At 49.5% G+C, this 22,569-nt stretch overlaps 1 protein-coding gene and 1 long non-coding RNA gene across 11 annotated transcripts in view; one reads left to right on the plus strand and one right to left on the minus strand.

The window, feature by feature from the left end:
• The window catches only part of SPAG9 (sperm associated antigen 9), a 133,496-nt gene extending 122,953 nt beyond the window's left edge, over positions 1-10,543 (plus strand). For 5 of the 10 annotated variants that reach the window (XM_030294907.1, XM_030294908.1, XM_030294910.1 and 2 more), the window contains 5 exons: positions 495-608; positions 2,247-2,285; positions 3,226-3,402; positions 5,132-5,281; positions 6,944-10,543. In XM_030294907.1, coding sequence (XP_030150767.1) covers positions 495-608; positions 2,247-2,285; positions 3,226-3,402; positions 5,132-5,281; positions 6,944-7,059 — 596 coding nt within the window. In that variant the 3' untranslated portion in view covers positions 7,060-10,543. The remainder of the gene's footprint in view (positions 1-494; positions 609-2,246; positions 2,286-3,225; positions 3,403-5,131; positions 5,282-6,943) is intronic. The other 5 variants (XM_030294912.1, XM_030294913.1, XM_030294914.1 and 2 more) reach the window with 1 other exon arrangement.
• A 3,148-nt stretch (positions 10,544-13,691) lies between these two features.
• On the minus strand, positions 13,692-18,203 carry LOC115501429. The gene is made up of 3 exons (XR_003964789.1): positions 18,137-18,203; positions 14,389-14,538; positions 13,692-13,964 (listed from the first exon to the last, which is right to left on the minus strand). It is a non-coding gene; the product is annotated as an uncharacterized LOC115501429 (long non-coding RNA).
• Between the last annotated feature and the right edge of the window lie 4,366 nt (positions 18,204-22,569).

Raw genomic sequence — 22,569 nt, forward strand, 5'->3', positions numbered from 1 at the left:
GGGGAGGGGCAGAAAGGGAGACAGAATCCCAAGCAGGCTCTGCACTGTCAGCACAGAGCCCAGTGTGGGGCTCCAACTCACGAACTGTTAGATGTGACTCGAGCCGAAGTCAAGAGTTGATTGCTTAACCGACTGAGCCACCCAGGTGCCCCACTGTGTTTTGTTTTATTTTGGGTTTGGTTTGGAGTTTGGATTTTGCAGCTCCCTAATTAAATCTTGTGTCCTACCTCCTGATCAACAGAATTTTCTTTCTGGATGGTAATGTGATGTCAGCCACTTTTCGAATTTTCTTTTTTCATTAACCGTGAATTATCAGACAGGTGTTGTAAAGCCCATTGAAAATGTGCTTTGATGTGCACCTTCAGGAAACATCCAACCGGCTCTGGTCGACATTCCCGTCTCTTGTGTTAATCCAGCCATTCTGTGAGGGACTTGGAACCGAAAACATCATTTGCTCTAGTTTCTCAATAAAAAATTTCCCCCCTGCTCTACAGGTACTGGAAAACTGGGCTTCTCGTTTGTGAGGATCACAGCTCTTATGGTGTCTTGCAATCGTTTGTGGGTGGGGACAGGAAATGGTGTCATTATCTCCATCCCATTGACAGAAAGTAAGTATATTTTTAGCTGAATGCCACAGTACACACAGAAGAGTTGCAGGAGGTAGTTGTGTCCAGAATTCAGGCAGAAGGAATGGTTTTGGCATTGGCAAATCTGTGGTAATTCAGAAAATCAAGCCGGTGACAAAGACCTAACTATTGTCCTTTCGTGACTTATACAAAACTTATAAACTGTAGCAAATACCAGTGTCCCTGCATCGGGACCAACATTTGTAACTAAACACGTTGCATTGCAAGAAGCTCCTTTTCTCAATTCAGGAATCCTAGTCCTATTTCCTCCTTTAGAAAAAGGTTCGAGTCCGGCTTTCTTCCAGTGTTAATACATCAATATCCGGAACCAGTGCCTAGAATCATTCTGGTGTTTCATCTCTCCAGCTGTTACTTTACTTCTACTCGGTTTATTTGAGGTTTAGAAAATGTTGTGGGAAGTTTCTAAGGTCAGCAAGCAAGCACTTATGCTGGAGACAAGCCTTCTCTCCTGTATGTGTAAATGGTGTGAACAAAATGTACATTGTATGTTTTTTAGATTATGTTTCATTATTGTTACTTTTGTGAACAAAGTATATACATTGTATGTTTTTCATATTATGTTCCATTACATTGATTATTCATCCAATGAGCATTTTTGTGTTACAGAATTCATGGGCAGGGAATGTTTTGAAAACAAGTGCCCTAAGTCCACACACTAACATCCCAGAATTTCCCTACCTTTCTTCAGGGGGCAGACAGGAGGTGTGGAAGGTGGTCTATCTGGAGCTTTTGAAGAACCTTAATTCTTTTTTGTTTTCTTTTTCTTTTTTGTTTCTTTTTACTTATTTTGAGAGAGAGAGAGATAGAGAGCAAGAGGGGGAGGGGCAGAGAGAGAGGGAGACAGAATCCCAAGCAAGCTCTGCACCATCGTTACAGAATGCAAGATCATGACCTGAGCTGAAGAGTCGGCCACTTAACCGACTGAGACATACACGTGCCTCTGAAGAATCTAAATTCTTAATCCCAGCAGTCTTTTCTGTAATTACTTATAAACCTACATGAGTTCATTTCAGTTCTTTGTAAGAGAGTTCCATTTTAGCAAAGCCATTTGAACAAGATTTCTTCTTCTTTGTTTTAAATGTTTATTTAGTTTTAGTTTTGAGAGAGAGAGTGAGCAGGGGAGGGGCAGAGAGGGGATGGGGAACAGAGCATCTGAAGCAGGCTCTATGCTGACAGCAGCAAGCCCAATGCAGGGCTTGAACCCACGAACCATGAGATCGTGACCTGAGCTGTCAAAGTTGGATGTTCAATCGGCTGAGCCACCCAGGTGCCGCTTGAACAGGATTTCTTAAAGGAAAAGGGGAAATAATAGCATTTAGAAAGTGCTCTCTGTTAAGTTGTTCTTTGAAATTGCCTTATAATTAAGAAAAGCAAAATCCCAGTAAATCAAATTGTCCTTTTTGAGCAGAGATATTCTACAGAGGCTTTGGTAAGAACTTTTCATGTTGGTATTATACCAAGCTAGACTTTGTTAGTGTAGTCAGGGGCTTGGAGTGCCAAGCTGGCAGCTGGAAGAGAAGCCGCGAGAGTGGAGGCTCATGGTGGTGTTGTCCCCTGCCGTGCGCCTCTCCATGTCCCTTTCCTCCTCTCTCACTGTAGCCGTAATCCTCCACCAGGGACGCTTACTGGGGCTGAGGGGTAAGTGCAGACCTGAACCCAGCTCTTCTTCCTGGCTTCTGATGGCCACTGGGAGGCTGTCCTCTGGCTCTAGATGCCCTCTTGAATGTTCTTAAATGCCATCCACTCACAGTCACTGCATCGCAGCAGGTGTCCTGTCCGTTTTGTTTTTTAATATTTGTTACACGGCCACCAAACTACTGCTCAGCGGCTTAGTGTATTTATCATCTTTTGTTGCAGCTGAACTTTCTTTCGGACTTTGTTTTCCTTCCAGTAAAAACACGAAACATCTCTTAAAACTGTCATTAATCTCCATTGTTTACTCTTGTTACCAGCCATGTTTCTTTCATTCACTTACTGGCCCATGGAATGGGGATGTTTTGTGAGTCTGGTTGTCCTAAAATAATGCAGCAAACCACCAGTCTGGTATAAATAAAAGCCACCTTATTGTCGTGGCTGGATCCTTTAAACACAGCTTTTTACCACCCACCCCCCACCCCCCAAGAGAGATATTCTTACCACAGGGGAGAAAAATCAGAAGGTAGACTATGAAATTTTTATTGAAAAATATACAAATTTACTTTAAACGGTGTAACTGGTTAGTCTTCTAAAATGGGGATTAAAAAAACAACAACATAAAATAGACATCCCTAAGATTCAAATCTGGGTTTTTTTTAAATGTTGCCTTTTTTTTTTTAATTAATAGATATGTTTAAAAAGTAAGCTTAGTTATTGCTAGACTGGCAAAATCCCCTACTCCATTTACTGAGGTACTTAAAAATAACTAGCATGCTATATTATCTTTTTTTTCCCAGCTTTGTCTTGAGTTGGCATTGCTGCCCTTGTTTTTATCTCAACTGGCTGTAGCTTTTAGATAATATCATAAGGATTAACCAGTAACATCCTGCATCATCACTGTTTCCTAGGGGGAAATATTTGGTATTTGGTTTTTCTGTTGCAGCAAATAAAACCTCAGGAGCACCAGGAAATCGTCCTGGAAGTGTAATCCGCGTATATGGTGATGAAAACAGCGATAAAGTGACTCCAGGGACATTTATACCCTATTGTTCAATGGCACATGCCCAGCTTTGCTTCCACGGGCACCGGGATGCAGTGAAATTCTTTGTGGCAGTCCCAGGTGGGTTAGATTATTCTGTCGAGAAGTTGCATGTAATCATCTCTTCTATCCCTTGGTCCACTATCTAGTCTAATGCTAAGTACTGGTATTACAGATAATTCCAATATATTATATGAAAAGTTGTATAATTGGAGGTTTTTTATAATAGATAAAGCACTATAGGGGTATTTGAATGAAATTGCTTTGGAATCTCTCCTCTCTCCCCCAAGACGAACTTGTTGATTTTTATGTAAGAGACGTGCTTGCTTTTGAAAAGCAGTGGTACTATTTTGTCACCGCAGGGTTCCAGAAATGGTCCTGGCCGAATAAAGGAGATGGCTAGAAGGAAGCCCCTGTCATCAGAATTGTGTACAGGAAGGGATGGAGAACACACTCGGGTGCCTGTAGCACTATTGTGGCAAAGAGCAGCAGGCTAGGGGTCCCTACCTTGCTGCTCACGTAGTTCTCTTGAGCAGGTCACTTAACCTCTGTGACTGGTCCTCATTTCCTTTTTTTTTTAAACTTTTTTTTTTTTTTTTAACGTTTATTTATTATTGAGAGACAGACATGGAGCGTGAGCAGGGGAGGGGAAGAGAGAGGGGGAGACACAGAATCAGAAGCAGGCTCCAGGCTCTGAGCTGTCAGCACAGAGCCTGACATGGGGCTCCAACTCATGAACTGTGAGATCATGACCTGGGCCGAAGTCCATCGCTTAACCAACTGAGCCACCCAGGCGCCCCCTTTTTTAAGAATTTTTTTAATGTTTATTTCTTTTTGAGAGAGAGAGAAAGACAAAGCACAAGCAGGGGATGGGCAGAGAAAGAGGGAGACACAGAATCTGAAGCAGGCTCCGGGCTCTGAGCTGTCAGCACAGAGTCCCAACGTGGGGCTCAAACTCACAAACAAGGAGATCGTGACCTGAGCCGAAATCGGACCCTCGACCAACTGAGCCCCCCAGGTGCTCCTCTGGTCCTCATTTCCTAAGTGGATGTGACTGATCTCTGCTCTGCTGACCTCACTTGTGGTGAAAATTAATGAAAGTGCTCTAGAACTATAAAGCACCATGTAGGTGAGAGGCGTAGTGGTGATATCCGGTGACAAATGTTCTGTCCACTGATGATACTAAACTGATGTGACTGACCACCTGCAAGCAGGACCCACGCCTGGAAGTTTTCCCCCTAGGGTTTCTGTCCCATTTCATGCTCAAAGATTTGACCTTACAACTTAAACTTTAGAGTAAATGGCACATGTACTAGTAATTTATTTGCCTAATCTAAATTACAAATAAGATGTATTTTTCTTAAATATGAGAGGAAAACCATGGATTTGAAATATTTGAAATATTAATTATGAATATCCAAACTCATAGCACTTAAGTTGAAGACCTTTTCCAGTGTCTTACACAAATTCACATGTACCTTTTCTGGAGCCCCTCAGATCAAACGATGTAGATTGTAATACTCTGAAGCAGGCAGCTAAGACCTGCCTGGCCATACACAGGTCTCATAATGGATTTGGATCCATTCCTGCTTTGGCGCAAAATGGCTCTACTTAGATTTTCAAATTGGGTTCTTATGACTCTTATAGGTGTTTTCTGATCACGTAGAGGCTTCTGGCATTCCCAATACTTTGGTTGTATCACAATATATTTACCTTTTTATTCAACTTTCTGAAAATATTCAGAGAAAATGAGCCTTCCCCCACCCCAGTCCGTGATAAGTAATAGTCACTTCTTTTCTGGCACAAATAGGTCAAGTCGTCAGTCCACAAAGTGGCAGTGGTGGCACAGATCTAACAGGTGACAGAGCAGGGCCATCTGCACAGGAGCCCGGCAGCCAGACGCCCTTGAAGTCTATGCTCGTCATCAGTGGAGGAGAGGGCTACATTGACTTCCGAATGGGTAAGTCGTTGGGTTCTGGGAGCTCGGTTTCCATTGTGTTCTGTAACCCCGTGCTGCCAGCACGGAGCCCGACACGGGGCTCAGACTCTCCAACCACGAGAGCATGGCCTGAGCCGAAGTCCACAATTGAACACTTAACCGGCTGAGCCACCCAGGCACCCCTAGCATAACGTTTTTAAATGTAAAAACCAGACCAGAGTTTTTATGTTCTTAGATTGTGTCTTGAGCCTTTTAAAGCATGCCCCAGCACACAGTTTGACCTTGCTGTGGAAGGAGGTGGGTAAAGGAGAGTCTGGCCTGCAGAGAAACATGCAAACCTTGAGGTGCTTTTCCGCTGTCCCTGTTCCCGGCTGATGGTAGTGATGTTTTCTTTGCCCCGCTGACATTCAGGGGAGATACGTGACAGAACTACAGCAGGTCGGCGGTGTGTCTTGGCCCCTGAGGCCAGAAGTAGGGGGGGTTCCGCCAAAGAGCCTGTGCCATGAGACCGGTTGTTCAGCTGGTTAGAATAGCCCTGCTCTGCTGCAGCAACACCGCTCATGCACCTTTGCTTTTGTTTTTGTTTTTTTTATTTTCTTTACATGTTTGTTTATTTTTGAGAGAGAGACAGAGTGTGAGTAAGGGAGGGGCAGAGAAGGAGGGAGACACAGAATCGGAAGCGGGCTCCAGGCCCTCCGCTGTCAGCTCAGAACCTGACTCGGGGCTTGAACTCAGAAACCGTGAGATCGTGACCTGAGCTGAAGTCAGGCGCTTAACCGACCGAGCCCCCCAGGCGCCCCCTGATGATGCACCTTTGCAGAGAGGAGTATGGTTTGCTTGCACGGGGCCTTGGAGAGCAGTGTCTTTGATCAGGACCTCATTTCTCGAGTTCACTTAGCTATTTCTGGGAGAACCTATAGCCTGTCTGTGACTTCAGTCTCATTTCTTCATCACCACACTGTCCGCTCACTACCTGTCCTAAACTTGACAATCATGGGTTGAAGAAGCTCAGTGTCGGGGCACCCCGCTGGCTCAGTCGGTAGAGCGTGCGACTCTTGATCTCAGGGCTGCGAGCTCGAGCCCCATGTTGGGTGTAGAGATTGCTTAAAAATAAAATCTTAAAAACAGAAAAAAACCCAAAAACTCAGTATCTCAGTACAGTGAGTGGCGAATCTGCTGTCTCCTACTGCTAGGAGTATGTGAAACGGTTTCTGTTTCTGTGTGCTCTTATGGGTTGTCTCTGATTGGAGAGCTTTACTGTCACCGACGACAAGCAGGGGTTGCTTGGATGTAGCTAGTTTGGTGTGTGGGCGCTATCTCCACGCTTTCACATTTATAGTCCCATCTAGTCTCACTTCTCAGTTTGAAATAAATGAGAGTAGACCCTGTCCCTTTGGATCGACAGAGGGTTGGATGGCTTTGACTTCTTGGCTTCTCTTCATTTCTGTTAATGTCAGCGTGCAGACGTATTGGGGTCAGTTTCCAATGTAGTACAGTGAACTCACTTTTATCCTTGTGGTCTGAAAAATGAATTCGCCTTTTTAGAAGTCGGGCGAGTGAAGGTTCTGACCCAGGGTATTTCTTGTACTGTGTGCTCTGGAAGGGGAGTCAGCCGGGCTGACCTGTACATGGGCTTGCGTGCTCCATGCTCCACCTAACCCGAGTCTCCTTATCGCCCCCCAGGTGATGAAGGTGGAGAATCAGAACTTCTTGGAGAGGATCTTCCACTTGAACCTTCTGTCGCCAAAGCAGAAAGGAGTCACCTGATAGTGTGGCAAGTGCTGTATGGCAATGAGTGAGCACATAGGAAACCGGTGGAGACAGGGAAGCTGTCTCTTCTGCATGGTTTATTTTCCCTTTCCCCTTAATTTAATGCTCTCTTTGTGAAATCAGTTTCACCACATAATGTGTGAGCATTTTTTTTTTCCTGTTAACTTTCTATCACAAGACCTGTCCTTCCCGTAACAATACAGGAACTAGCTGTTTTACTGCACCAGTGTTCCAGGCGATTTCAGTACGTTATGAACAAATCAAAGAATGTTTACTCTCTGCAAACTGAATTCTAGGAAGCAATCCAGATGTGGTTCACTCTGCCACAGCTGATGTCACTCATTTCGTTTGATGGGGTCACTTTTGAGCTGTCGCTAATAATGGAATCCATGGGAACACTTGATAAGTGGAACTATACCATTTGGTACAATTATAGTCTTCCCCGTGTATTATAAAATTGACACAAACTAGTATCAGGTGGATTATCAGGAGGTCTCTAAGTGTCCCAGGGGGCTAAAAGCTAATTGTAAATTACTTTCACTTTCAAATCTGACAAATCTTGTTTATATATGGTATATAAAACCTTGTTTTCATCAGATTGGGGGGGGGGGTTTTATATTGAAGAAATTAAGACTACACTGTTTAAATAAAAGATTCCTGTTTCTGACTTACTAGAGCTCTACAGTTTATGAGGCCTGCTCTCTGGATATTGTGATGATGATTCTTTCTGAGACTAGTCTCCCTCGTTTTCATACTGACGTGTCGGAAAGGGTTATCGTTGATACGGCTCAGAAGATCGCTTCAGCAGTGGGAGGATTTGTCTTTAAGGAAATTGTGTTTTGGGTTCCTGTATCAATGGATGGTGGTGGTTGGTGAAGGTTTCTACAGGTAAAACATTCACCTGTTCACCAGTGGTGCTGGGACTGCTCTTGCCGGTTCACAAGAGTAAAGCAGCAGCCGTGATACAGTGGCCTGTGAACTGAAGGAGGGATTTGATTAGAAACAGTATTTTCTCTGGTTCTGTGTAGAACTACAGAACAACTAGCACTTGATATTTTGTATGTAAGTGACACCTTGAAGCTTTTGTGCCCTTTTGAGATGAAAATGCCACCAGCAAAGAGGAAGGCGATGAAGGGGAAGAAGACAAGGCCAAGATACCGTAAAGTGAGAGTTGACATGTTTATCTTTTTACTCATGACACCCATTTCAAAAGCTGAGTCCGGGTTTCACGGATTTTCTTGTTTAATAAGTTTTTAAAGACCATCACGCTGCAGTTCTCCCCCTCTCGAGCTTCTTGAAAAAATGCGTGATTTACCATTTCTTTAAGCAAAGCTAAATAGAAATTTAAGTGTTATTTTAAAAATATAAACCTGTTGAATAAGGGCCCCTGATCCCCAGAAGGAGTGCTTGAAGAAAAAGTAAGCAAACACAGGACTCAGACCGTGTAAGTGGTCTGAAGCACCGGGTGTTGGTTGTTTCTGAGCTGCCACGCAGAGGTATTTGTAAAAAGCGTGCCGCTGTCCTCAAGCATCTACGTGATTCAGCTAATTGATAAATACGTGGGATTTAATGAGCCGGAGGCAGCCTTTGGATCCACTGGGCCACGATGTGTCTGTGAGCACATCGTGTACACGATGAAGCGGTGGCCACCTCAGATGGTCAGGAGAAAGGAACCCCCTTTGGCAAAAGCTGCGGTGAAAGGCTGATTTTTTTTGCTCGAGATACTTAGTCACTTTTTCAAGGCACCAAAACTTAGGCCCCCTTTTCATAGCGTTCAGCTATATTTTTATTTTAAATCTGAGCCACTTTGGGCACTACCTAAAAAAATCCCCACGTTGTTACAACATTTTTGGGGAGGAATTGTTGTATAATTTCACAAAAAGGAGACACCAAAGTGTTTGGGAATTTTAATCCCAAGAAATAAACATCCCAGAGTCAGACCCCACTTGCTGTTCAGTTTGTACACGTTTGTGTGATCAAATGTAATTTTTGGAAATCAGGAGTTAAAAGATGAAAAATGCGTACATGTTACAGTGGTTCTAATTGTTCTTACTGGCTTTAGTGTAGGGGTGTAGCTATTTTATCTAAAGCCGTCAGATTATCTGTGGCCCTGTTCATTAACATCAGGGACTAGAGAGAGTACAGAAATGCTTGTACAATTTGTTTTAAGGGCTTGTCCTTATATAATTGTAATATCGTTTAGGTATCTTCTGCAGATCACTTTACTCCCCTCCCCCTCCCTTTCCCCAACAATAGGTTTATATTCTTGTAACGTTCACTTTGGTCAAGGTGGTAACATTCACTTTGGTAAGAACCAAAATGTAAGCTTCTTGCGAGCAGGGAAGCGTTGGTGCACACTGCCTATAGCTTCCAACTCGAGGGTAGAGAAGAGGCTCGAATACCTCGGGTTGGTCTCTCCATGTAAAAAATACATGTATTGCCCCTGTTGGAAGAAATAAGGGATACCCGAGAGTTTTCTCATTTTGTTATGCGTGGGTTATGTATGAGGTTGAACCATGTGAAGTTGCCGACGCTCGACCATTGCTAATCTACACAAATGTCAGTATCACATACCCCAACCCGATGCTTACTATGAAATGCAGGTTAAAATCCCTGGGAGGCAAAGGGAGAATGTTCTTGAAGAACTACACCATTTTGAGAGTGTTTGTCTCCAACCTGTGTGGATCTACATTTTTTAAACAGGAAGGGATATCTTAATAGATGCAGCTTGTTGAGAGTGTAAAACATTTTGAGCACAAAGTATGCAGCACATAACTTTTCAAACGAAGTGTGTTTGCATAGAAAAGATGAAAATACATTCTCTCAGTTGCTGTATTGTTCATTTCTTGTAAAGGTCTTACTACATTTGAGAATAGACCCTTTAACATAGGCTGCCTTAGTAACAAAACAAAGCAAAACAATTGTCTCATAATATTAACTGTCCTAAAGAATGTGCGTCTTTCTTGCAAATGCTGTGGAACTGAATATTTATTTCCTTGTGAGTATTATGACCGTTACCAAAGGACTCCACCAGATTTAGGGCTCTTCTTAATTGATCATGTTGAGAAAGGGACTCGTTTGGCCCCCGTTTATAACATGGGAAGAGTAGAGAAGAGAGAATTAAATGTGGAAATCATCAGTGCTTTTCTAACAGGGTGACGCTGTTTTGTAACACTAAATGTCTTCTTCTTTCTCTTAAAAAATTAAGTTTTTATTATTAATTTTGTCGTACATTTCTCAATATATTTGAATATATTTTAACCATTTTATGTTCTGAATTTGTTTTTTTGTCCTAGACATTTTATCCAGACTTTTACTGGCCTCTATAATCTGAGAAATGGGTTCTAGAGTGTCCCACTTGTTGTCTCTTAGAGGCTGAGGCTTCATTTCTATGAGCAAAAAGCTCACTTAGCAATGTAGTTATTTCGGTATTTATTTCTATTATGGAATCCCTGGGGTTCGGAATGTAACTTTGTACATGAAATATATATAAATATGTATATGAAACACGTATGAGGTCCAGTGTATTTTGTTTTGTTTTTGCCTTTCCTAGGGGTCTGGACTTGGTTTTTATTCAACAGTCTAATCATCTCCCCCCCATCACACAGGGCATTTCTGAGGGTGAGGACTGTCACCCTTTGACACTGACTGAAGGTGAGCAGTGGGGAATGCAAGAAGAACATGTCTCCTCGGCTCACATGTTCAAATGAGATGTGAGTAATAGACAATAGGGCTTTCTAGAAATGTGGGCGTGCTGAGTAACAACCCACGCATGATACAAGGCATACCATTTGCCAGGTTGACTCAGTAACGAGAGGCAGGCTGTAATGTAGATGTTAATAATACAGTGTGCTTACTTGTGACCCATTTGCTTGGGAGAGACTCTGGAAGGAAGGATGATTATAAAACTAATCATGTGGTAGCACGATGTGAACCCACATTCAGTGCAGTGGTATTCAGTCCAATCCGGCCTATTTTGTTTACAAGAAACGTGGGGTTCTGACGTGACGGTAAAAGTAGCCCCGATCAGCATATTAACAGGACAGTTCACTCGGTGAAGGCACAGCCATCCATCCAGTTGAGGCTGGATGCCCTGGAGTATAACTAATAGCCTGGCTCATTCCTGCTTGACAGGACCTTCCCCAACTGCCCCTCAGTCCTCCGGGGCCTGCCAAGTCATTGTTTTGGAAACTGATGAATTCTTTTCAGCCTCATTCAGTCATTTGACTGAGCCAGCCAGGCTTCAGGTGAGAAGCCAGGGGCGCAGCACAGGAAAGGACACGTTCATTGTAGTTTTTTGTTGGGGGAACGGGACTGGAACACTGTCCTCAGCACGGGAACTGTGGCCGGCAGTCCCACCCTGTGGGGAAACTGTCTTTCGGGCCCTCGTGGAGAGAGACTGCTTAAGCCCCCGAGCTCGCCCTCACCAGGCCCCCAGGCTTCTCCCATTCTGTGTAGGCAGGAGAGCCCTGGTGACCACAAAGGGCACGGGCTTAATTTTCTGCAGTGGCCAATTTGTTAGGAAAGATTTTGTAGTGAGGGACTTCTCAGAATGTCTTAAATACTCATAATAATATAGTTCAGTTTTATTTTTAAGATTATTTACATATTTTGAGAGAGAGAGGGAGCACAAGCTGGGGAGGAGCAGAGAGAAGGAGAGACAGAATCTCAAGCAGGTGCCACACCTTCACCGCAGAGCCCTGTGTGGGGCTGGAACTCAGGAGAGCATGACCTGAGCCGGGACAGAGAGTCGGACGCTTAACAGATTGTGCCGCCCAGGCACCCCAATACAGTTCGATTTTAAACTCCTTCCCTTGGGGCGCCTGGGTGGCTCAGTCGGTTAAGTGGCCGACTTCGGCTTAGGTCATGATCTCACGGTCCGGTCCGTGAGTTCGAGCCCCGCTTCGGGCTCTGTACTGACAGCTCAGAGCCTGAAGCCTGTTTCAGATTCTGTGTCTCCCTCTCTCTGACCCTCCCCCATTCATGCTCTGTCTCTCTCTGTCTCAAAAATAAATAAACGTTAAAAAAAAAATTAATTAAAAAAATAAATAAACTCCTTCCCTTTAGAGACTTGGGTGGTATACAGTGGGAAAGAAGGCTCTAGACCTGTCCAAGCTCTACCCCTACGGTGACCCTGGGCAAGTCACTTTATTTAACGTGGCACCCCAGAAACACTCATAAAGGCATAAAACTCCACCCCTGAATACTGAACTGGACTCTGCTGGGCCTGGACCCAGGCATCTGTGAGGCGTCGCAGGTAAAGTGTGATGTGTGGCTTCTGCTGAGGAATAACACCTTCGGACCTCCGGTCTGTCACGTGTTAAAGGAGGGTGGCGTATCCAGGTGATCTGAAAAAGCCCTGGCTCCAGCCCTCTCTGCTTCCGTGACTCTGGCTCTTTGGCCTTGGTCTGTTGTCTGTACAAATACCAACCATACCCACCTGCCTGCACACCCAGGGTTTTGCCCAGTCCCCCGGGAGGCCCAGATGTTTTAATTTCTTAAAATGTCCAATTTATCAGGAGACACTCCTCGACTTTATGTCCCAGCAGAACACTGGCTCCCAGCCACAGACAAAAAGTACTTGTGATTTGATCTGAGTTGAGGCCCAAAGGAGAGGCAGGCAGAGCACCAAGCCCCTGCCTTAGGGCACCAGCAACTTCCTGTAGGAGCTGCAGCTCTGCCCCCCCCCCCCCGCCAGGCTGGGGGGAGGGGGGGAGGGGGGCGGGGGTACGGCCAGGCTCACCTGCGAGCTTGTTCCAGAAATTGCTTCCTTCTTCCTCTCCCCTCAGAAGTGTCCTATTCTATTGGAGTATTTGGAAAAACAGATACCGGGTGATTCTGCTCCTTCCATCGGGAACAGCTGCTTGAGAGGAGCTCAAGCCCATCTGGATTCAGACACATCTGTTTTCCAGGAGCAGAAAGCTTCATTCATTCTTAGCTGGTTCTTAGCAGCACATGGTGACCCGCCAGCAGGCGTGATCACCCCAGGCTCAGCCCATTACTCTGTACTTTTTGATTCATGGATACTGGAAGCTTAGGGTACTTTGAACTTACTGCTACCTTAAGAGTGTAAAGGGGATATTTCGTCTCCCACTCACTCAGTCAGGCTATCTTGTCACACACACACACACACACACACACACACAAGCCCCAACCCTTCAGATGTTACCGTGACTAGCCTGCATTTGCGTAACATCTAATAGCACTTTCTGAAGGTGTTTACTCATAAAAGTAAATGAGGTGATCCAGAGGCCTGGCTGGCCCTGGGAGGGGCCCTTTGCCCATTGGTAAACAGGTCCAGCTGATAGAAGTAAAGGCTTCGGGTCTTCACTGAGGCTGTAACCAGACGACTCCACCCTCGAGGCCACTGCAGGCGTGTTGAGAGAAGAACCAGATCTCAAGCCAGACCTGGGTGTGAATTCTGGGTCTACTGCTGCCTAATTTTGTGACCTTTCACTAGTCACTTACCCATTCTGTTTCTTTATTTCATTATTATTTTTTTAATGTGTATTTGTTTTTGAGAGACAGAGAATGAGCAGGGGAGGAACAGAGAGAGAGGGAGACACAGAATCCGAAGCAGGCTCCAGGCTCTGAGCTGTCAGCACAGGGCCCGATGCGGGGCGCGAACCCACGAGCCGTGAGATCATGTCCTGAGCCGAAGTCAGACACCCAACTGACTGAGCCACTCAGGTGCCCCAATGCAGCGTATTCTTATTTCCAGTCCAGCAGTGTTCTAGACGTTGTCTGTCCTAAAAGAAGTGGGTTAGGAAGCACAGGTAACATGGGCCTCCATCGGACCTTTCGGTGAATACCTTTCTCTGTTGCTCTGCCCTCCCCAATTTAAGGACAAGGGGTGTTCCATGAAAATTCAACAGCGGAGGAGACCCATATTCTCTTTCGCATCGAAGAGTTCATTTCATCCTGTGCAGGCACCCTGAGGGACAGATTGAAGCATGAAAACCGTGGTAAGGTTGACATTTTTGGATGCCACCGAAACATACTTATTCCCAATATCTGTTGCTTTATGGGAAGAATGAAATTCCCAGTTCCCGCATATACACGGGTTGGGAGCAGACATACAGAATTAAACAAAATATTAGCATCAGATGCACATCTGTTAGGATTTTTGCAGGACGATTCCAGTGCAGACATACCCAAAGAGAGTGGGGCAGTCTTTCAAAGACTTGAATTTCCTCATCCGGAGTATTGTAAATAATGACACCTCATTCACAGCATTGCTGGAGATTAAGTGAGATAATGTAAAGTACCGCGAACAGACCAGCATTTGTATCCTTCGCCCACTGAGGCCTCAGCTTCTTTCCCTGTTGGCTTTTTTCATGGAGCATGCTTCCCCTTACCTTTGGCTAGCCCGGGTGAGGGACAGGTCCCAGAGCGAACTTTCAGCTGCTGCCTTTTGCCACCCGTTGTTGGCCTGTTCTGCTTCTGTGGACACAGGCTTTTTATTTTGTAGGCAGTCTGCATTTCTGTGTTGGGGAGGTTACCTGGGACTGTAAATAGGGAAACAGGAGCAAGTTTGACTTTTTTATTTTTTTTTTAACTTGTTAAATTATTTTAGAGAGAGAGAGAGAGAGCAAGCGGGGGAGAGGGAGAGAGAAAATCCCGAGCAGGCTCCATGCTGTCAGCACAGAGCCTGACACGGGACTCGATCCCACAACTCTGGGATCGTGACCTGAGCTGGAATCAAGAGTCGGACGCTCAACGGACTGAGCCACCCAGGCACCCCAGAAGTTTGGTTTGTTTTTAACCAGAAAAGACACCACTTCTTAGTGGCATCTCCAACATTTGCCCTTCCTAGAGGAGCCTGGCAGAAACTGGGCAGATGCCTCCGGGCAGCTGGGCTGATCTAGAGACCCAGTCTTGGGCTTTGCCCAACTGAGGGTTTATCAGACCATTCTGCCCCATATTGAGGCCCTGTTTCTGGGGCCCCGGGGACAGCCCTCTCTTCCAAAGACCCCTCTGGTGTGATATGACGTGAGCCCAAAGTCAGCATCTCAAAAACCAAGTCGCAATACAAAATTGTTCATTCTAGCCCCTCTCTGCCCTTTGATCCATTAAAAGTCATCTCCTGCCTTGGGCCCTCAGTTTTCCTTTAAGAATCGTGGCTTGGCTTGGATGAACTCCAAGGCTTCTTCCAAGGTGACACCTCTCTAGGGGCAAGTCATTTGCACCACGTGCAATTTCAGTTATGAGGATGAGTAGTAGCCTTCAGGCCCTGCCAGACCCTTGATGGAGGGAATTCCTATAACCTGTACCACCAGGTACAAACCAGCCGCTTCATTCGATGCACCAGTTTGTCTCTGAGGCATCAAGGCATTACTTCTGTGAGTGGGAGGACTATTGTCTTAACTAAGAAGACAGGGACACCTGGGGGGCTCAGTTGGTTGGGCGTCTGACTTTGGCTCGGGTCTTGTGGCTCCTGAGTTCGAGCCCCATGTCGGGCTCTGTGCTCACGGCCCAGAGCCTGGAGCCTGCTTCCGACTCTGTCTGCCTCCCCACCCCCCCCACCCTCCCCACACCCTGTGTGTGTGTCTCTCTCAAATATAAGTAAACACTTAAAAAAATAATTATTTTTTTAAATAAAAAGAAGACAAATTGTTGAGTTCTCTGGGTGCCGTGCTTCCCTGGAGTGTCTATCTTTTCCTTCTTGAACCTGGGAAGAGTCTACTTTAGGATGGCAGGTGAGCCTTCAGAGAGATTCTCCATGGGGCCTCTCTGGCATCACCTGGGGGAAAAGGAGAAGTGGGCATTGACAGTTAGGTCCTTGGCTTCCCAGTACGCCCCCCGCCCAGAGCAGAAAAGGGGTGGGGGCATGGGAAATGAACTTGTTCTGGAAAGCTGCCTTGAAAGAGAGGCTGGGCTCTGCTCCCTTTCGAACACAAGGTGGCATCACGTTGGTATTAGCCTCGCGTGTGTCAGCACCCAGAGAAAGACTGCCAGCCCCTCATCCCAGGCCAACCCAGACCAAGGAAGGTGCCTACTGGGGGGGTCACCTTGTACAGATAAGGTAAACACTTCCCGTTCCTAACAAGCATGCTGAGGCCCAGAGTGGCTGTTAACGCCAATAGCAGAGATCTGACTAGAACTCTCGACCCTTAGTTCAGTGCTCTTTCTACGAGGCTGCCTCTTGATTCTCAACAGCCCTGAGTTGCTCTTTCATTCACCGGGGTCAAGGAAAACCCCTTTTCTCAGCCTCCCCACCAAGGCAGCCCACAGCCTGGGGACCCGAAGGGAAGGCAAGGTGGGCCCACCGCGGAGGTGAGCGGGGGGTTCATACGGGCGAGAGGAACATTGGCCCAAGGGGTTAAAGAAGGGTTTTTTTTTTTTTTCTTTTAATTTATTTATTTATTTTATTTTTGGGACAGAGAGAGACAGAGCATGAACGGGGGAGGGGCAGAGAGAGAGGGAGACACAGAATCGGAAACAGGCTTCAGGCTCCGAGCCATCAGCCCAGAGCCGGACGCGGGGCTCGAACTCACGGACCGCAAGATCGTGACCTGGCTGAAGTCGGACGCTTAACCGACTGCGCCACCCAGGCGCCCCAAAGAAGGGGGTTTTTGAAAGCATCCACACCACTGATGGTTGGCCTTTGAAGTCACAGAGGAATTTCTGCTGTGGCCACCTATGAATAAGGCTAAAGGAAATGTCACGGAGTCAGCTTAGGGAGCTGCTTCAATAGAAACTTCAGCCAAGGCCAATAATAAATGGGAGTTACATAACTCAGCAGGTCACAGCACTAACTAAGCCCTTTATAGGCCATCAATCCACATTTGTTTCCTGGATTTTATAACTGCTGCTGAAAAGGGGGAGCGGTGGGGGTGAGGATTAGAGGAAGAGGGCTGTGTGGCTGGACTCCGACTCCAAGCCCACACCACTGCTGGGGTTGGCCCTTGGGCATCCAGACGAGGGATCCTGTGCCGGGGAACCCGGACTCCCCCCGTCTCAGACTGCTCTGAGGAGCCACCAGCTTCAGGTGGCCCTCAGTTTTCTGTCACATGACAGGGTTGGGCAAGATGAGTTCTAGGATCCCTTTCCACCCCACGGTTCTAAACATCAGGAGCAAAAGGGTAGGAATCGGGACCGCCTAGGGCCGCTCCCACCCGCACCACCACCACCAAAGGTGGTTGCAAGAAGCTCTTGGGTCCTCTTGGTGGCCAAGGGGGAGAGTGAGACTTGAAGCTTAATGGGGGCAGGCCCAAGGAGGAGATGAGGCCAGCCTGGGTGGGCTGGGAGCCAGGTCCCTTGCTGCGGCCTCCTCCATGGCCTGCAGGTGCTCTAGACCAGAGGGCCCCCCATGCACGCGTGCGCACGCGCGCACACACACACACACACACACACACACACACGGGTCCGGAGGACAGTGGTATCTCGCAACAGCATTTGCCATCCTCAGGCCTGGGGAGTTCGATGCCTGAGAGTGTTCAGGGTTGCTCCAGGGCCCTCGTCAGGTGGTTATGAATGTCCCAAACCACAGCCAACAGACTCCATAGGTGGCTTCTGCCCCTCACCCCCCTGGGGTCAGGAAGACCACTCCTAATCACCCGCATGCCGTTCAGAGCTCCTCCGTCCTTGCCCAGCCTCCTGCACAAAGCTGCAGCAGAGAGGGCCCAGTGCAAAGCCGGAGGAAGGGCCTGGGAGCCACGCTTGGTGGGGGCGGGAGGAGGGCAGAAGGCTTGTGGCTGTGGAGAATGGCGGGAAAGCTGGATGCGAAAGCTGGATGCGAGTGCGAACAGCCAGAGGGATGAGGGTTCTCGAAGCAGCCACCAGGCTGCCCGGCCCTTCTTAGGGGCCAGAGCCCAGAACTTTCCTGATGGGAGCACTCCTTGGGCAGGACGCCCCTGGCCAGCCAAGGAGCCCTCACAGAAGATGTCGGAGGTGGGATGGTCCACAGCCTCAGCGCCCCTGGGAAGGCAGGAGCATGGGGCGCTTGGGAGGAGGTGGGCGGTTTCCCAGGCGTGCCAGCAGCAGAGCAAAACTACAGAAGAAAAGGGAAAAGTCGGGGTGCCCCACCATCAGCAAGGAATTTCCAACTCAAGACAAAAACGTTTCCTCAGAGACGAGACTCCTGTGGCAGGAGAGTGCTCCTACCTGGAGAATGGTCCAGACCCTTTCGTGAGGCCCTTTCACTGGTACTCAGCCTGTCTGAAGTCCTTGGGTCTGGTCTCCGCCCTTCCTCAGTGCTTGCCCCCCCCACCCCCCCACCCCCGGGCTGCTTCCTGTTCAGGAACAGCTGCAAGTCTGGGCTTGTCCCTCTGGTCAGCTGGGCTTCCAGACAGACATCCCAGCCTGACACCTTTGCTGGGGTTTGGAAGGCGGTGGTGCCCTGTCTGCCCTCGACACCCACTCCCTCCTCGCACCACATTGAACAGGTGCCTTAAGCTGAGACCCAGAGGTGGGGGGAAGGGGAGGGGTGGTTGTGGTTTGAATCCCCTGGATCCCCCAGTCTCAACAAGAGGCCCCCAGAAAGGGTGCCACAGGGTCCCACTCTTTCAACTGGCCTGACCCACCCTCCTCGAACGCAATCCCATAGGCTATTCTACCCGAGTCAGGTAGACCAGCAAAGCAGAGCTCTGGCCAGGGGGTAAGGGTTCTGATCCGGGCACCCCGGCCCCGTCTCAGGGGAGACAGCAGCGCCTTATTTGGGAACAGTTTTTGTAGGGAAGACACTTGACCCCACGGCCGCCGAGGCTGAAGGAAGGGCAGGTGCCAGCTGAAGTGAGCTGGCCAGCTCCTGGCCTCAGCTCCACACCACCTTCAAAGGTCTTCTTGGTCATCCCCCTGCCTCTGCACAGGGCTCCTCCGACACAAATCCTCCTCTCCGCCTGGGGTCTTCCTGCTGAGTCTGAGGATTTTTTCCTCTGGTCCTCTCCCCTCTCTCTGCCCCCCAAGTGCAAGCGAAGGGGGCGGGCGGATGGATCACAAAGAGACCGAGGGAGACCCAAGGCTTGAGAGCAGAAACGGTGAGTGCCCAGGTTCCAACACGATTCACATGCCAGGAGGGCGGGCTCCTCCTTCCATGGCCTGTTTTTTCTTTGTTGAAAGGCTTAAGTGAGCACCGGATGGACTGTTCTAGAAACTCCGCCCCAGGCAGGGTAGAGCAGAAACACCAAAAGCATTGCGGAAAATTCTCCTGTGACGGTGAGAGAGTGGTCGGGATGTGTGCCCATCCTACCTCTGCCCACCTAGACACAGCTAGGGTGTCCCAGGCCAAGAAAAGGCCTTAGGACAGGAAGGTCCTTTGCAAACACAGGGCAGGAGGTGGGCCTGGTCCCGGGTCCTGCATTGCTTTCCTCAACCCTCGAGGCAGTGGTGAGGCAGGGGCTTCCCCAGCGGACAGAGGACTCCGAGACCAGGGTCTCTCTCCCCGGACACGGACACGAGGGGCAGGAGGAGACCCTCTCTTGTGCGACCTCTCTGTATTTAGCGGCCTCCTGACCTCTACCCACCAAATGCCAGTAGTACATGCTGTTGTGAGAACCAAAAATGTCTCCTGGCATTGCCAGATGTCTCAGGAGCAGACGCGCACCCGCTGGAGAACGGCTGTCTTACCCAGCAGGCGTCCAGAGATTCTGGGACAGGCCCACATTTGAAACTGGATGGTCTGCCGCCTCTTTGGGGATAAAAGTCCCCCTTGAAAATCTCTCCCCAGAATAAGGCTCCCACCTTCAGTTTCAAGTTTATGGACTCCAGGGGCTCATTCATGGAGTGACTGTTAAGAGTATCTGCCTCCAGAGAAAGCGGGTCTGGATGGAAAGCCGGCTGAGTCAGCCGGCCCACTTCCCTTGAGCAGGGGGTGCCTGCTGTGAGGGCCCCTTGGGGACCCCTTGGGGGTGAGTGTGAGCTGGGAGAGAGACGTGAGGGCGGGGCAGTGGGAGGCGCCCCCTCCCCCACCCCACCCCGTGTGGCCACGCCCCTGCATGTCCAGCAGCCCTAAGGCTGGGCAACCTCCCTCACCAGCTCGCAGATGGGTCGCCCTGACTCATGACCACTGGTTGCGACCTGGCGTTGTCTCATTCCAGAAGATCCCTGCTATGGCTGAGTGACCTCAACACTTACCCAGGTGGACCTGCCCCTAAAGGCCAGTGGATGGGACCAGTGAACTCAGGAGGTGGCCTTTGGTTCTGGGTTCTGGAATGCGATGACGGAGGCAGTGGTGGGGAAGCTTGTAGACTCCAGGAACTTCCGCTCCCCCTGCTCTGTCGCATGCTGTAAAGACACCTGGAACGCAACACCAGATGCTAGTTCTCATTCCAGCTCTCTGGCCTCGGGTTCCTGGTCTGTGAAATGGAGGTGTTGGACTGAAGGAGGGTCTCTGACAGCTGACGTGCACTGAGCATGTCCTATGTGGCAGGGTATTTACGTCCAACCTATCATATAACTCATGCAACGCTCTAGGAGGCAGGCACTGTGATTACTATCCTCATCTTACAGCTGAGGACGCTGAGCTCAGAGAAGTTCAGTAACTCGCCCAAGGCCACACAGCCAGTCAGTGGAGGGGGCTGGGCCCGTACCCAGGTCTGGCCCAGCGTCATTGCTGAGGGCAGCCGTCGCTCAGGTAAGAGGCCGCTGCCTGGGTAGTGGCCATGAGTATCAAAGATGGAAGAGGGAACACAGAGCGAGGAGGGGCCGGACCAGGCACCCAGCCCAGTGCTGGCAGGAGTGGAAGATGACTCCTGGGTTTGGAGCCCGAGGGACAGGAGGGCGGTGGTGCTATTAATAGACAGGAGAGTCAGGAGGAGGGGCAGGTTTAAGGCGAGATGATAGTGCATTCTCAGACACGTTGATGCTCATGTGCTCATAGTGGGACATTCAGGGCGAGATCCAGTATAATTAGGAAAGTTCAACGCGTACAAAAGTACCTCCAAACACCAGCAACCCCCCCCCCCCCACTTACCAAAATCGAACCCCCAGAGCCCTCGGCCGCCAGCCCCGGGCTGAGGCTGCCCAGCGGGGTCTGCCCAAGCCCAAGTTCAAGTCCCACACTGACCGCTGGGGGTCACCACTGCCGCACAGAGGGAGGTGCGGCGGGCGGGCGTGCCACAGGGTCCACCTAGGGGAACGCAGCGGGGCAGAGGGGGCAGAGGTTTCACCTTGTTTTAGGCGTGGGAGGGGAGGCTCCCAAGGCTCTGAGCTGCTGCTCATCTCCAGGTTCCCAGGCATCTGGCAACACCACGGGAATTTCCGATTTACCTCCCGTCAAGTTCTGGGGACCTTAGAGCCCGAAGAGGAGAGGGAGCGGAGGAGCCCCCTTCCCTGAAGGCGCCGGGAGCGCCATGGGCCCAGCCGGTGGGGGGACACCGTGTCCAGGGCGCTGGGGGCCGGTGACCTCGGGCAGCTGAGCCGGGAGCAGGAGCCCAGCTGTTCCCAATCTCGAGTCTCCCCTGACATTTGCGTCAGCAGCTCTGCCCTTTGACCTTTAATTCCCGGGAGTGGAGGGTGGAGGCAGCTTTGGCGATCAGGACTAATTATTTGCAATTCGATTCAACCAGCAGTTTATTGGGGTTTGGCCTGGACGCCTGCCCTCCTCTCCGCCCCCTCCCCCGGCCCCCCCAGTTTATAGCCTTGGCCTCCTTCGGAAGCTGGAAAGAACACAGGGCAGGGGTGGTTCCACCTGGGACACACCCCGGTTCCTCTTGTCTCCCGCTCCTGGGAGGGGCCTGTGGGCAATGACGCTTATAAAAGTGCTTTGAGACCCCCGGACAGAGGACGTGTCCCCATGGACACACCCAGCTCTGCCCGGTGCCCCCCCGGGGCCGGCCTCCGGCTCCACTCCGGGCTTGCTGGGACACGTCCCAGGGTGGGTTGGCCAGGCCTGGAGGCGCTGGCCTCCCAGCCGCCTGTGAGTGGGTGCAGGGCTAGGAGGGGGCAGACACCGCCCCAGCCACGGGGCTGCCCAGGTCCCGGGTCTCCTGTCGGTGTCCGATGTCCCTCTATATTTGTCCTCTCCAAGGGGCAGGCAGCCAGCCGGCCCCATGACGTCTCCTCCGGGCCTGGGCTATTTTGGAGCCGGCCTTGGGGGGCTGGGGGAGGCAGGGGTAAGCGGTAAGGGAATGTTTCCTCCCAGCTCCAGGTCAGAGAAGAGGCTGAGGGCGTGTGGCACGGGGAACCGGCCCTGTGGCCTTTCTCAGAATTCCCTGTGCGGCTACTCAGATGTTCCTTCTGCTAGGGTTTCCTGGGGATGCCTGGGCTCTGGGGCTGTGAGGGCTGTCTGGGCAGGAACCCCAACCTCTTCTCCGCTCTCGGGGTTTTTCCAGCCATTGAGACATCGTCCCTCAGGGAAAACACAACTCCCTCCACTCCGGGCGGGTCTCACCTAGGACCAGAGCTAGCCCGGTGGCTCCCATCCGTCAGATTTCTCAGGGCACTGACATTTCCAGAAAACAACCTAGGATCTGACACGGTCACCAGGTTTGTATTTTGCTGAGTTAGAGACATTAAAAGGAAATGTCAAAGGAAAGGTCCTTTTAAATACACACATGCACACGCACGCACACAGATGAAAATATATAGTACAAGTGAAA

This window comes from Lynx canadensis, chromosome E1, assembly GCF_007474595.2.
Source record: "Lynx canadensis isolate LIC74 chromosome E1, mLynCan4.pri.v2, whole genome shotgun sequence".
Lineage (NCBI taxonomy): Eukaryota > Metazoa > Chordata > Mammalia > Carnivora > Felidae > Lynx > Lynx canadensis.